This window comes from Perca flavescens, chromosome 7 (genome assembly GCF_004354835.1).
Source record: "Perca flavescens isolate YP-PL-M2 chromosome 7, PFLA_1.0, whole genome shotgun sequence".
Lineage (NCBI taxonomy): Eukaryota > Metazoa > Chordata > Actinopteri > Perciformes > Percidae > Perca > Perca flavescens.
In genome coordinates this window covers 2893215-2909184 of record NC_041337.1, presented here as the reverse complement: position 1 = coordinate 2909184, position 15970 = coordinate 2893215, and the positions used below count along the sequence as shown (strand labels likewise).

The 15970-nt window shown below is 39.6% G+C and overlaps 1 protein-coding gene across 1 annotated transcript; it reads left to right on the top strand.

Moving 5' to 3' along the window:
- The first annotated feature begins 1658 nt into the window (after positions 1–1658).
- lrrc38a (leucine rich repeat containing 38a) lies at positions 1659–15555 on the top strand. Its single transcript, XM_028581899.1, has 2 exons — positions 1659–2286; positions 15308–15555. The coding sequence occupies exons 1-2, from the start codon at positions 1659–1661 to the stop codon at positions 15553–15555; spliced, it is 876 nt and encodes a 291-aa protein (XP_028437700.1).
- Positions 15556–15970: the final 415 nt, after the last annotated feature.

The following is a 15970-nucleotide window of genomic DNA, read 5'->3' as shown; positions in this document are numbered from 1 at the left end:
GGCTGGATGCTATCGCCATTACCTGGAGGAGTCTTCTCATATTGTTAGAGGCAAGTCAAAGTTTAATAAACCTTACTTGATCAATGTGTATTGATGTAGAACTGGCGGTCTCCATTGTTTAACATACTAATAGGGCATACATTTGAGAATGATCCTTACCAGGCTTAGGCAGCAGAAAAATAGTGGCTTGGCGCATAGTCAGTGGCATAGAATGCTTAGTTAATATATCAATGAATAACAGAGTAAGCAGTGAAGATACATTATTTTGGAAGCATTTAAAAAAGATTCTATGGTGAAGCCATCGTTACCCGGTGCTTTCCCTGTTGGAAAGGCTTTCAAAGCAGAACATATTTCTGGTTCTGTAACAGGTGCCTCTATACTTTCTTTCTCCTCTTCTTTTAATGTTGGTAGGGAGATATCCTGAAAGAAAGATTCCATATCCATCTCGTTTATGGCACTGTCTGATAAAGTTTAGAATAAAAGTCTCTGAAAGCTTTATTCATTTGTGATTGTTTGTGGATGACCGCACCAATGCTGTCACATATATGTGATATCGATTGCCGATTTTGCAGTTGTTTTAACATTGAGGATTCTGCCTTTATCGCCACTTTCACACTACTTTCGGCAGAGTCTGAACAGTGCAAATGCTGCCATGAATAATTGATTGTAATTCTGCCTTACAGACAATCATTGCATTTTTGAGTCTAATATTCTTCGGATCCTGCATATGCTGTGATTCTAATGTCTTAAACTCTGAGATACTATCTGTATTGAGGGCATCAAACTAAGATTGATATTCATGAACTCATTTGTTTTCTCTTTTATTACAGCTGTTTATGATTAGCCCGTAGGAATGATACTGCAAAAAGCTGCAGCTGCTGTGAATGCTTCTGCACATCATGTCTACCGGTTTCATGGGACTAGGATGAGAAACTAGTTCTTTTCCATCCCCATTCAGCAATTATAGTAAAGGTGAGGAAAAAGAAAAAAGGGACTGAAGGAGGAGGAAGGGCGGAAACGGCGGTGATTCCAGAATACTGCGTCACAGACTCCGTGAGTCACAAATGGTGATGGCATCCTCATCTTGACTTCGGGGCTGCCTGTGTAAAGAACCACACTGTAGGACTGACAGGATTTCAGTCAATGAGGACTCTGCCTGTGGTTCTGCTCCACTGATCCGACTGATGACAGGGCTTTACCTCAGGAGCTGACTAATGAAGCAGGGAGGGCTGTCCCTGCTAGTCTACACACACACACACGCCCCGCCCCCCCTCGCCTCTATTTACATCAGTGTTAATCCTCTCCCCTTTCACATCAACCCCCCCTTCCCGCTCTCTTGCACACTCTCTCTTTTGCTCCTCCCCTCTCTTACCTCAAAGCTAGCAGGCTGCTATTTGATCCAGACTGCTTGTTACATGATCTCCTGGAATACAAAGCTCCCCGGCTACTCCATGGCTTTTCGGGTTCTTCTCGCGTTGCGGTGCAGAGAGCACGACAGGATGCCAGCGCCACGCTGAATCTACATCGGCCGGCCTTTCCTTCCCCTCCCCCTCCTGTGATCTTCACCTTTCTATCTGTCCGTCTCCCTGACCTTCCTTCTCACCCCATGCTGAGACCCCCCCCCCAATCTCCTAGTTAACGTTGCCGCCCCCTCGACAATGATACCATGCATTAACTGGCTGCAGCCTTTCCTTGCCTTGATCTCCTCCACCTTGCTTACGCGAGGCCACATCTGTCCATCCAGCTGTTTGTGTCCAGACCACCACACTGTGAACTGCACCAACCGAGGTCTAACCAGAGTCCCAGACCCCATCCCTCTGGGTGTTCGCCGACTCCTGCTATCCAACAACTGGATTCCCTGGATCCCTTCCGACTTCTTGGTCCTCTACAGCGATCTGGTCTACCTGGACCTGAGGAATAACTCCCTCTCCCAGCTGGAGCCAGGTACCCTGAGCACCTCCTCTAGATTAGTCTTCTTGGACCTGGGGAGCAACAACCTGACGGAAATCTCCTCGGGAACATTTGGGGAGTCCAGGAGTCTGATCAAACTACGGCTGGGGAACAATCCCTACCTAAACATGGTAGGCAGGGACGCTTTCACGGGGCTGACTTCTTTGAGGGAGCTGGAGCTGGAGAGGAATGGTCTCACAGCCCTGGACGTCATGGTCCTGGAATCACTGCCCTCCCTCCGGATGCTGCGTCTGGATGGCAACCCCTGGCTTTGCAACTGCCACTTTGCCAAACTGTTTGTATGGCTGACAGAGAACCGCCACAAGCTCCCAAAGGGTAAGACATAAGCTGCTTAAAGTACAGACTTGCAGTCTTTGACCCATGGCAGAGAAGAGCACAGGGAATCCAATCCTTTCCCCATGATGCATTTAGTCATAACATTTGATTGTTCAAGATGACTAAAATGCATTACATAAAAATGAAATATATTGAGAATTCAAATATTTTGAAAAGTGTTATTCTTCCAGGTCAAGGCAGAAATACAAAAGACTGAAAACCAAAGCTCTTAATTTCTCTAGACGGAGAAATGATGCCATGTTGCAGACATGAGTCTAGGTCTGCACTAGTTAACTGTGACTGTATCACCATGATTATCATGTTCATTTCGGGCTCTGGTTTCTCTTTTATTTTTAGAAGAATATTGCTCACAGTCCTTGTAAGTTGTATACCACGGTTAACTAAAGTTGTATTATCAAAACAAAACAAAATTATACAGAAACACTAATACTCACACATATTGTATATGCTATTTTTCTTCATATTGTCCTATATGTGTCCCTGTCTGTATATGCACAGTGTGTGTGTGTGTGTGTGTGTGTGTGTGTGTGTGTGTGTGTGTGTGTGTGTGTGTCTGCAGCTAATCTTGCATACTACTGGACCCAACCTAAACATTTTTGTCCACATTTGTGACAGTGTGATTAAAAGACAAATCCGGCGCAAAATGAACCTAGGGGTTAATAACATATGTGTACCGAGTCGAACGTTCTCTGGGATCTGTTTTCACGCTAATCAAATGTGTCTGTAGCTTGAAACTAGCTACCGCAAACCGGTGTTTAGCTGCTAACGCTAGCTTTCGGGGCACAGGGTAAATCACTATTTCTACACCACTAACAAAGCTCAAAATAGCATCACACTTAAACGGTACCATTATGAGGGTCCCTACATGCAAACCAAAGCATTGAGAATTTTGTAAGTGTACAGACAGTTTATTACAAAGATAGATTATAAAGACAGTAGCGTTACTGTTTACATGCGGCCGCCATCTTGGATAACAGTCATCACCAGTCGAATCACAAACGCTGTGTTTGAGCTATGTTACTGGTTAGTGGTTGCACGGCGTTCGTTGTTCGACTGGTCATAACTGTTATCCAAGATGGCGGCCGTGGCCCACTTGCCTGGTCCTCCGTTAGCAGTTATGGTATGTTAGCATGGCGGCGTTAGCCAGGACCAGTCGGGATCACTTTACTGGCTATGTCTCAATTGTTTTTGCGAGTAACCAACTCGGGTACTCTAGCTATAAAATTCAATGTGAGTACAAAAATGTTGAAATAACATAAAATTCCTGTCCCTTGTAGCTGTGATGAATTAGCCTGAAGCCAATGCTTACCTGTTCAGGAGGAAATTAGCCAACTCAGAGTCCTATTGGGCTCTAAGCTGTCTCCATCTTTCAAATACATCTCCAAAATTGACCCAAGGTTTGTTACGTCTCTGGTCACGCAACTGTTTAGAAACTGAGGTTTTTTAGGGCGGGTAGAATGACTCTATTTCCGTTGATCCTGTTGTTTGTTTGCAGCTTCCATTGCTGTACTACAGCTGTAGGGTTTACGTTTTTACAGGTATATCTGGCAACCCTGAAACTGGGCAGTTGATACCAACACACAGGCCAAAACACAAACAGAAATTCAGTCAATGGAAATTTCTAAAGGAGAAAATACTAGCTTTAGCATTGTTGTCAGAATTTTGTGTATGAATCATTAAATATTTTATATGCTGAAGAGTAATTTATTGTATAACAATATGTCATATTTGACATGTTCATATTTGTTCTGCAAAATCTGAAAAGTAACTAGTAACTGTAGCTGCCAAATAAGTGTAGCTATTGGAATAAAAAGTGTATACGTATAAAGTAGCATAACATTTACATACACAAGCAAAGTACCTTAAAACTGTACACTACAGTACAATAGGTCAGTAAATGTTGATGAACGACTGATAACACTTAAACATACATACATTATCTTGACACTTGCACATACAGTAATACCCCAATACCCCAAAAAGTAACTTTTTACTTTTCGGTCACTTAAATAACAATGAACTACTTCAATACAGTGACAAAGTGGAAATTACAAGGCCTGTTGGTTTTTAACGGCCTTCATGGTTTTTGAGTTTTAAATAAGAATATGTTACAAGGCAACCTACATACCGTAAACACAATCCCCTTCTGTTTGCATCAGTCGGCCAACGGTGAAGCAGAACTTTATTCAGCACTACAGCACATCTGATGCTGTGACACCATACTGACACTAGGTACCCCTGTCTAGACTCCTTACTCACAACAAAAGGACATTATATATACACACACACACACACACACACACACACACACACACATTCATGTAAATTAACTGGCTTTAGAATTGAGCAAATGAAAATGGACGTTTCTTGGAATGTGTACAGAGCCACTGTGAGAGGACGTTGTCTTGCAGTCATTTTGCATCGGTGGTCCTCGCTACATTCAGAATGGTGTGTGTGTGTGTGTGTGTGTGTGTGTATACTTATGTGTCTAGCTATATGTGCCTGTCTCTGTATTGCAGTGTTGTGTTCCTGTCAACATGTGTATGTGCCCACCTATCTCTGTTCATGTAATCATCCTGTGTGTCTGTGTCTGCCATATGCTGTATGCATTCACACATTTTGACATTCCATTAAACAAGTAATTCTGCATGTGTACACCCGTACGTGTTTGTGGATGCACACTTTTGTGCCTCTATGTCTGTGTGTTTTTTGCCGTGCACATGGTGCCCATTTCAGTGAATAAACATGTGTTCTTATGCCTGTGTGTGCTTTGTTCAAATACCATTATAAATGTGGTTGTGTTCAGTGGCTCATGTACTAATGTCTACATGTTTGTATTTTTCAACCCTAACCCTATTTTGTTTTCATATTGTCCTATATGTGTCCCTCTCTGTATATGCACGTGTGTGTGTGTGTGTGTGTGTGTGTGTGTGTGTGTGTGTGTGTGTGTGTGTGTGTGTGTGTGTGTGTGAGCATGAGTCTGGCTGCCTGTTGTAGCGCCACGTGACTACAATATCACCATGAGGTCACTGAGTTCCTTTTTATGTGGAAAACCCCTTCTGGTCTTACAGTGACTCACACATGCACGAACACACACACACACATATACACACTTGACAATAATGTCCAGTGACTCTTGGGTACAGCAGTGCTACAGAGGAATCAGAATAAAATGGAAGAGCTTTCCTCTACGCAGTGGCCAACATTTTTCCAGGTGTTACAATGCATTGGTACCAAAACACACTACTTGATTTCATATTTCCAGATTTAGAAAAGGAATGTTGATTCACCATAGTGTGCAGAGACTATAACGAACACACATCTAAAATACTTACTAAATTTGATGTTTAGCCTTTTGGTTAAAATAGAATATAACAATTACACCTCCTGCAGTTTCAAATTTGTGGATTAATTCTGGCATGTGTGGAGCTGGATTTCTATAGGTGCATTAAGGGGGTTCGTTAAATTCAGTTCCATTCAACTTTATATATAGTGCCAAATGATAACAGGAGTTATTTCAGGACACTTTACAGATAGAGTGTGGTAGTATTTTGAGTGTTAATGGCTAATAATAATAATAATGATAATGATAATTATAATAATAATTATAGCAGTGGGTATAATGGAATTACACGATGAACAGTGGCAAATATAGAGGCTGCAATTATAGGCTGTGTTTATGTTTTTGATGTTAATACAACATTTAACTAGTTTATTAAAAAGTGGTTAATTTATATTGATACGGTAGTTAATATTTTAAGAATTTCTTACAATGATTAGGTAAGAGCCAATGAGGTTTAACCATGTACCCAGCTAGTTTAAATAGCTCACGTTACTGTAATGTGTCAACAGTTAATTTAATATTGTATGTGGCGTTTTCTTTTGCGGGGTGCGATTGTTCCACCACAACAAGTTCCTTCCTGAGATTATTTAGCAGAACCACCGCCGCTGCGTCCGGAGATTAGCGCCGCCCAAAATGATTGTGATTAGTTTTGCGTTTTTTTTTTTCTCCCATCCCCGAATGCATCTGTGGTGTAGTCAGACCTGACTCCACAGCGCTGTGGAGATAGAGCTGGACATGCGAGTGTAACAGGTGATGTAGACAGTCATATGTATTCCACCAAAATATCCTCTCATTTCCATTAAATCTTTTAATTCAGGGATTTGACCTCCTACCTGTGTGTTTTTGGAGAGTGACTGTGTGTGTGGACGTGGTCAGCGTGATGACGAAGGTACGTTTACTGATATGATCGGAGGTAGGTTATTGATTCGTCAAGCTCCTTTAATAAAAGTTTATAAAATATATTAATTGTAATTTGAACGTGACTAAACTAATGTTTTCTGTTATCTGTAATGTCTGATTTGTCCTGTGTGATTTATACAGTGGTTTGAATGCCCAATCTCAAGTTTTTCAGTTTGTTCTGTAATTAGATAGACGGCTAACGCTAGCAAGCTAAGACCGTTGCTAAGGCTGCTGCTAAGGCCGTTGCTAAGCAAGCCTGTCAGTAGAATAGAGTAATGGTAAAAGACCTTGTTTACTGCATTCATTCTGCTCTTTTGTCAGAGGATCTAAACAGATGTACAGTGGCGACCACACAAGTTATGTCCTGTCCTTTTTGTTAAACTACAGAATACACAGATTAAAGCACCGAAAATCCAGCACTGTCTCCTGCCTCATCTGTCGCCAGAACACAACGCAGAGAGCACAAAAGGGCGAAACAAAGACACGAGACTAGTACTTTGGTAAATGTTGGCTGCTTCATTATGTCCAACACTTATGTTGCTGTTTGTATTATATTATATGTCCAGTGATACATGATCAGTGGTAGCAGCTTTATTGGCCAGGTTTGCATAGACAAACAAGGAATTTGATTCCGGTAATCTTTGCTCTCAAAGTACAACACTTAACATACTAAGAATAAAAACAGAGATGATGGTAAGAATATAAAAAAGAGTGTACAGTATGACAATACAATATAATTTACAATTTTACAAAAAATATACAAAAGAGAGGGAAGGAATAGTGCAATATTGGTCAATAGACTGAGATTTTAGGATATAAATATGAATACAATGCAAGGCTGATCAGTACAATGGTAATATATTAATAACAATACTGTAATTGTAGGATTGAAATAGACATGAGGTAGATGAGTAGAACAGTGGTGGTTGACTTTGTTCAGTGGGAGGGTGGGGGCTATTCCTGAGTGTTCAACAGAGTGACCGCTTGGGCAAAGAAACTGTTCGGTCCGTCCCTCTGAACTGTTCCACCAAAACCACATAATACAATACTCACAGCAACATCAGTGTTGGAAATCACATGAACCAGCCAGCATTTGCATAGTAAATAGTGGTAGTAACAATTATGGTAATACATTCCAAAAATATTAACTATGTATCAATATGAATTAACCATTTGTCAATATTAACTCTTACTTGAACATGGCTACTGGGCCACATATTACTGCTTGGCTATTTGACAGAAGTTTGGTAGTCTAAAGCTGATTTGGAAAGGACTTATGGGCTAGAAAGCAGTAGAGCCCATCTGTCGCTCAAATGTTTCAAGCCATCTTATAACTTACCATTTTGTTAGTGATATTAAGTTGTTCTCTTATTTTCTAATTAGTCTATATCCTCAACCTTCCACTTCCGGGATTGCTACGGTGCTGCTGGAAATTCCGCCATGTCCTTTTTTTCGACCAGATTTCCGTCCCCTTCCTCTTTCTCTTGCTTTAACAATAGGAAAACAAGTTAGCCAAGCATTGAAAGATGAATACTAAGTTAAATGGGATACAAATAAAATGAAATATCTGGGTATCAATATCAGTAAGAATCTAGATGGATTATATGAGAATAACTACTGTGTCTTGGAAAGTAAGACAGGATCTGAACAGATGGAGAATAATACTAGACAAAATATTAAGCAGGGTAGAAACAATAAAAATGATGGTCCTCCCACAATTTTTATTCCTATTCCAAGAATTACCAATACTAGTGCCAGGATTGCAAATTAATGTTTGGACTAAAATTATTTCTAACTTTATTTGGAATAACAGAAAACAGAGGTGTTCCAAATCTACAAAATTATTTTCATGCAACACAAATTCACACAATAATGAAGTGGATAAAAGGGAATACAGAAGCTAAATGGATCAATATAGAAAAAGAAATGGCTATGATATTAATTGGGACATTACCATTTATAGGAAAAGCAGCATGGAAAAAACATACAGGACAGAGCCAATGTATCTTAAATACTGTAACATACTGGAAATGTATATACAAAAGCCTAAAAATAAATGGTGAACTCCTCAGGGAAATGGTGCATGACCCAGATTTTATTCCAAACACAACTGATAAAATCTTAGATTACTGGGCTAGTAAAGGGCTAGTGACATACTCTCAACTACTCACAAAATACTCAATAAATTCATTTGAAATGATAGCCTCCAAATATGATCTAGAACAAACACATTTTTTGAACTATTTACAGGTAAGAAGTTACCTTATGAAATATCTAGAGGAGTATAAATCAAAAAATGACTTAATACAATACTTGATTGAAAAGTAAAAGAAAACCTTTCAAATATCCACAAAATATTACAAAAACTCACTATTGTAGAAAATAATGTAAAAGAAAAATGGGAAAAAGAATTGGAAATGATCATATGAGCAGAAGAATGGAACGAGTCACTAACCGGAAACCTTCACACATCACAATCAAAATACGAGAGGGAGTTTGCCTGGAAAGTGAGCATGAGATACTTCATTACGCCACATAAGTATGGGAAACGTTACCCCTTAGACGGGACTAGTTGCTGGAGAGAATGTGGGGAACTAGTAGCAAACTATACACACACATTTGTCACATATTCCAATATGCCAGTCCAATATTAATACCCTTTTGGGAATAGGTCGAGAAAACCCTAAAGTATATTTTTGATTTAAAAGGACCTCGGAAAATTGAAAATACTTTGGGTATTAACCTACACGAAATGATACTTTCCAAAGACATGCATCTTTTTAACATACTACATGTGACTGCCATGAAGCAGGTGAAAAAGGACATGGAAACAGTCAAATCCACCAATTCATGGCTGTCAACAATAGAGCAAACTTTAGACATGGAAAAAATGTACCTTTACAATCAGAGATCACACATGCAAATGGAATAAGATCTTCCCCAAAGAAAGAAATCTGTAAAATAAAATATCTCAATCTAGCGCTAGACTTGTTATAAGGTACTCCCCAATACCCACTCTCCTACTCAACCCTATCCTACCCCCCCTTTTTTTCTTTCTTTATTTGTATCTATTTTTTTCTTTTCTTTTTTTTTATTCTGGTTTTTTGTTTCAGCGTTTTGCAGTTATTATTTATCAGATATTTATTTCTTTGTAAATGTATAAAAAGGAAATGTGCAATGGACTCAGAAGTGTTAAAGTGCTCACATCATGCTCATTTTCAGGTTCATAATTGTATTTAGAGGTAATAAGAATAAGTTTACATAATTTAATTTTCAAAAAACACCATATTTTTGTTGTACTGCACATTGCTGCAGCTCCTCTTTTCACCCTGTGTGTTGAGCTCTCTGTTTTAGCTACCGAGTGAGGCATTACACTTCTATTCCATCTTTGTTGGGAGTCGCACATGTGCAGTAGCTAGGTAAGGACTACTAGCCAGTGTATGACGTGCCATGCTAGCAGCTAGGCGAGCATTATAACTTGTGTCTCTGGAGCAGTTTGTGAACAGTGTTTTCTGTTGGAGATGTTAAGTCCCTTTGGGGGGGACTTTGGACTTTTTCACTTTGTAAACCTATAACATGCACAAAAAAGATATATAACACAATAAAGGAAAGGGGAAAAGCCAAAAAGCATAATATGAGCACTTTAAGGATTGTCTGGAAGGGGGTGAAAGAACGTTGCAATAAAGTACTGAAAAAAAAATAAAAACATTACTGCATCTCCTCCATGTTTTCCCTTGGGAATACCCACAAATTATAGCATCAGGATCGATTTTCCATTTCTTCAATTTTCTCCAAGGATAGATCTACCTCTTTCTTGCTAGCTGGTGGACGGGCTTGTCCTTCTTTCTCAGCTGCTTTCAGGTTTTCCACCAGGTTCTCGACCTCATCTATTCTGGGAATTTAGGTGGAAAGTTTTGTCTCCATTGAAACAATAGAGTGGCAAATTTCCTTCAGACCCTCCAAGTCGGCAGAAATCTTCTCCAGCGCTGCAAAAATGTTACGGACCTCTGCTGGCGTCATGTTATAAAATTGTTGCCTGTCTGCTCAGGGTGCAGCACCGCCATCTTGGCCCTGCACAGCCTCAGCTCTGCCCGAATGCAGATGCTTTTTAATATCCCCACATTTTTGGCTTCCGCAATGCTTCTCCTCAAAGCTGAGCACAAATGTATTTGGTCACGTATTTTTAAAAGGATAAATAAAGCAGTACAATGCAGAGCTTCCTTTTCAGCAGCTTACTCTGGCATTACGTCACCTGACTAGGGTTGGCAATCGTTTGTATTTTTACGATTTTGATGCCGAACTGGTACTTTTAACGATTCCAATTCCTAAACCGATTCTTGAAAACATCAAAGATGCAATATGTTTACTAGCGATCATGTGCAGTGACTGGTTAATATGCTTTTACATCCGTTTTGGTGAGCCCAGAGGGAAAATATGGCATTTTAAAAGTTCCATAGTGGAACCGGGTTTCGGTACCCAACCCTACACGTGACCCCCTGAACTATAAATTCAAACCAATAAAAAATCTTTAAAAAAAACAGTAACAGAGCTATATTTACTCCTGTATTGTAAACCTATACATGTGGTGTACAAAATGCAGTCTCTTTTCTGTGTGTATTTAATTTACGATCAAATAGTTAATCATATTTCAATTAGTTAATTTTGTTGTTTAATGATTTTCTATAGCAAAATATTTGATAACAGAAATGTGACGGATAAGAAATGACCTTCATTGGACTGTCCTCTGTAGGCTAGAAGTCTGAAGATGCATTATTTATTATGTAGTATTGAGATTGTTTTTATTTCTTTTTATTTGTGCTGTAATGAGGTCATTGGAAAAGAGAGCTTGCTCCCAATAGCCCTCCCTGAATAAATAAAGGTTATAATAATAGTAATAATAAATGAGACGTCTTCAGGGGAAACTTTATCCTTTTCCCAGGAGCAGGTGTAGAAGCGTAGCCATGGAGCGTACCAGTTCCATGGCCTGGGCCTGCTGCCGTGTTATCTTCCGAAGTTTTCCTTGTTCCCCTTCTCGTAGTCGGTCTCTGACTATGTAAGAATACACTTCACTCCTGTTCTGTCTTTCATTTGTCACAGTTGTTTTTCAGTCTTAATCTTAAAATATAAGCAAAGGGGGAAAAAATAAAAGATTAAGATAATTAATTAAGACATTCACATAGTGGGGAAGAGAAGAGTCCCAATCTTTGCAAATGACTTAAGCTCAAAGCCATTCAAAGTCCATTAAAATTGCCTGAAGAGAGGAGACATAAAGATTGACGTGAGCTCTTCTTCTCATGCACCTTCCCACGTCTTAGGATGACCAGCTTTACCATCTTGGTTCCACTGGCTGTGGATGATTCCAATTAAATATCTGAAATCACAAAATCACAAAAAGAAACTTAAAATTAGAAGAAAGTGTTCATAAGGAAATATTTTCTGTTGCCTTCCACATAAACATCTCCATATGTTAAACTGATACTGTAGTCCTTCATATAGTCTTTGTCCGTCTTTGCAATGCTTTACAACAGAATATGTTCAATATTGATATAGCCATTGCCCTTGGGTCAACTGTTGATGGTAACAAGATCATATACAATATAATTTTCAGAAGCCTCAATTATAATTATAATTTCACACTTACATCAAAATGAGTCCCTCAGGTTTCTCTCTGAAGTGTGCCAAAAGCAGGGAGAACACACATAACATATCTCTTAACACACAACTGTGGCGCTCACTGATTGTGGTTTCCCTCTGCACCTGTAGCTAGATCATGCAAAATTGCACAACAAATAATGTTAGGTTAGCGTCACATTCGGTTACCTATAAGGTTGTGGAACTCAGAACTCCGCAGCCAACTTTAATGAATGTCTAGTATAACATGAGCTAATGTCTAACAATATCCACAATGACTCAACCTATCTCTGCCAATATCCATTCAAAGCATTTTTTTAGGGTACCGGGACGTCAGACTAATGTTATGGGCTTTCGGTCCAATAGAATTTTTTTTAACTATTCACAATACAGATGGGGCAGTACCCATACTTCGGGAGATAGCGTTAATATTAACGAATTAACGTTAGCTACCTTTAGCTTCACTTAATGTTTTCTAAAGAAAACATGCAAACTGAGCTTGTGCTGAATTTCAAATTTGTCTAGCTAGGTCTATAACATGACTTAGCTAAAATAATGTGAAGTTACAGTCGCTCACACAAATAACATTGTTCTCACAAAACGCCAACGTGCAATGGCGGTGAGGTGGTCTTGGCGCCTTGTGCAACGCAGTACTAACAGTATTAAACTGTATATGCATCATTTACAGTTAGAACGCAACTTGCCTGTAATTTAACAATATGTTACCATGGAAAAATGCTGTCAGCTACTGTAATTATTTGGACCCACAATGCATTGCAATATACAGCTAAGCTTTGTAAAATGTCAGAACAAGAAGTAACTGTAAAATGTTACCGTAGAAACTACGACAATTTGTTACTGTGTAACGTTGCATTTGAGCCCTGAGTGAGACAAAAGGATACGTTAGTAGCCTGCCGATAGCCAAGAACTCAAGTGTTGTATTTACTTCTTCTCATGTGCTTTTTGTCCCCTCTTTGACCACTAAAATAACATACAAACGCATAATTTCGGTGTCACAGGTAGCCATTTTGTGCCTTTGTGCTAAAACGCCAAAGAGCCTCAACTCTCGCGCCATCTTGGATCTTGTGTGGCCTAACTACCCACGTGGTCTCATGGTCATCTTCTTCTCTCTCTCTCACTCTCTCGCTCTCTCCCTTCTTCTTCTTCCCTACCTCAGTCACTCACTCACACACACACCTACCACATGTTTGCTTGTTTTGCCCTTTTGTTATAGTTATAGCAGGATGTTTTATTGATTGAAGAATTATTGATTATTGGTCAATATTGCTGAAGTTAAATACATAATATTATACTTTAAAGAGAAGTTTTCTATGATTAAGTGCAGTGCCAAGTTTGACGTTGTTTGGATTAGAAATGCAAAAGATATTGTTAAATATATATCGGTAAAAGAAGCACATATTGGCTTTTGCCGCTCTAGATGCTGGCAACTTCCCCTCTCACACTGCATGCACACTGACTGAGCACTAAACCTGTTTGAGTCGTGACTCACTCGGCTCTTTCACCTGACTCTTTAAATTAACTTGAGTCGCTCATACTACACAAGACAACACTGTCTCGCTCTCTCTCTCTCTTTCTGTCTCTCTCTCTCTCTCTTTGTGCACACAGACACACACACACACACACGGTCCGGTTCTGGTGGTGATTAATGCATACAGTATGTGCTGTATAGCACTCATAACAGGCCGGGTGGGTAGCGCACTGCCATGAGTCCATGACGGAAATGTCTGATTACTCCACATTTTCATTGTGATATTTTGTGATTACATTCTGAATCTGCAACGTTTTCTGTCAGGTAAATCAGTAAGTTAGTAGTAGGGTATACAGGGGAGTTGCATGGTTTGGGGTCATTTTGTGAGTAATTTTGGGGTACAATTTGGTTTTGATGAATTCTACAAGCAGCAATACCACAGGCCAAGCAATCGGCCCGTTCCAAACAGGCACATTTATAACCGGCACTGCACTAGTTATTTTTTATTTGATAAAGTTATCAATATATCAATATTGATAACTTTATTAATATTGATAAAATATCTTTGATAACAGCTCATAATTGAATCTGTACCACCCTCATTTCCAACAAATCTGAACAATGGAGAAAAACTATTATAAAGGTGTTGATTCTTTCAGATCCGAGTAGGGTCATTTCCAGGTTAAACCCTTGGTTTGTAGCGCTGTTAGAATTTTTTCATTACATTCGTGAGCCAGATGTGACATGATTTGGTTCTGCTGTGCACCTGCCTTATAGATAGACCAGTATGAATGACAATAAAATGAATCTTGATCTTGATAACTAATGTAGATTACTAATGTTGAACTATTCATACTGATTGGAAACAAGGGTCTCAGGTTACTTCATTGGTGTGAAAAAGGAAAAGGTAATTCTGTCTTCATTCAAAAATACTTTTTTTTATTTCCAAAAGGCCTTTCCTCAGAGCAGACATTTTGACTTGTCACAGTAGGAAAAGCGCAGGTGTAAATAATAAAATGAATGATGGCTGAATTCCATTTAGCTGCTTTGATTTCAGGTTCCTGGAATCGTGCATGCTTGCTTACTTTCACTCATACTCAAACACATATAAAAAACATATAACAGAGCCATAGTGCTGTATGTAATACCTGTGTTTTTACTATTGTGATAAGTCAAAAATGTTTTCTGTGAAAAAGACCTATATTCTATTTTAAAACCAAAGCAAAGTCTACATATTTCCATCAATTCACATTGTGTACATGTGAAGGATCCTGGCAGGGCCCTGGCAATAAATACATCTGGGGGAAAAAAGTTGACCCTATCTCAACTTTTGTAACAAAGCAATGCAAGCTCTCCTGGCACATCATTGTGTTCAATCAAACGTGCAAGTGAACATTCCTAATTACTTTGTAATTGAACACCATAGTTCTGCTGTTTACCTCAACATTGTCACAATGAAGGGGAATCCAACTTTAACCATAAGGCCACTGGGGCACCCCACCCCTTTTGCCCATAGCTCTATTTGGCTTGAACAGCCACTTACACTTGTAAATGAGGCTGTTGATACAGGCGTGACTTTAAGAAAGTTCAGTGTCTCTGTGTCTGTCAGCTGGTTCATCTGTTGTCTCTCTTCCCAGGTATGGAGGGGATAGAGTGCTCTCTTCCTATGGATGGGCGTCGTGTTCCCTTGAGTTTACTCTCTGAAGACAGTTTTCAGAAGTGCCGTGGTACCCTCACCCTCACTGACTACCTGATCGTCATCTTCTCCGGTATTTCTGTCTCAGTAGCGGCCATCGTGGCCAGCTTCTTCCTTGCTTCCACAGTCCATTGCTTCCAGCGCCTCAGCAAAGGCAGCAAAGGAGATGAGGAGGAAGGCAACGACTGATGGGGAAAGGGGAAATGGATTAAATCAAACACAAGTATTTCATACATAACTGTTGCTCAGAACTCAACAAAACATGAGAGCAAGGAGTGATTGTGGTGGTGGTGGTGGTGGTGGGGAGGTGGGGGTGAAAAGGCATTAAAGGTAAATGCACATCAAGAAAGCTCGTAACATGTCAATTCCAAGATCACACATTCTGTCATGAGAATCACAGACGTAACGTCAGGTATGCATGACTCTGTGAACAGGTATTGCATTCACTAAATGTAGCAATTTCTACTCCTGCATACAGTACTGACTGAAGGGACACTGGTCAGTGCAAAGGCTTTTTGCTGGAGCAATGCACAGCAATTACACCATTTTTGAAAAATATATGCAGTCCAAGTCATTAAGACTAATATTGGCAAATGTATTCTTG

Bases quoted from the DNA above. Each gene is read 5' to 3' on its own strand.
- lrrc38a (XM_028581899.1), top strand. From the start codon at position 1,659: ATGATACCATGCATTAACTGGCTGCAGCCTTTCCTTGCCTTGATCTCC. The intron at 2,287-15,307 runs GTAAGACATAAG...CTCTCTTCCCAG, and splicing joins CCGCCACAAGCTCCCAAAGG to GTATGGAGGGGATAGAGTGC.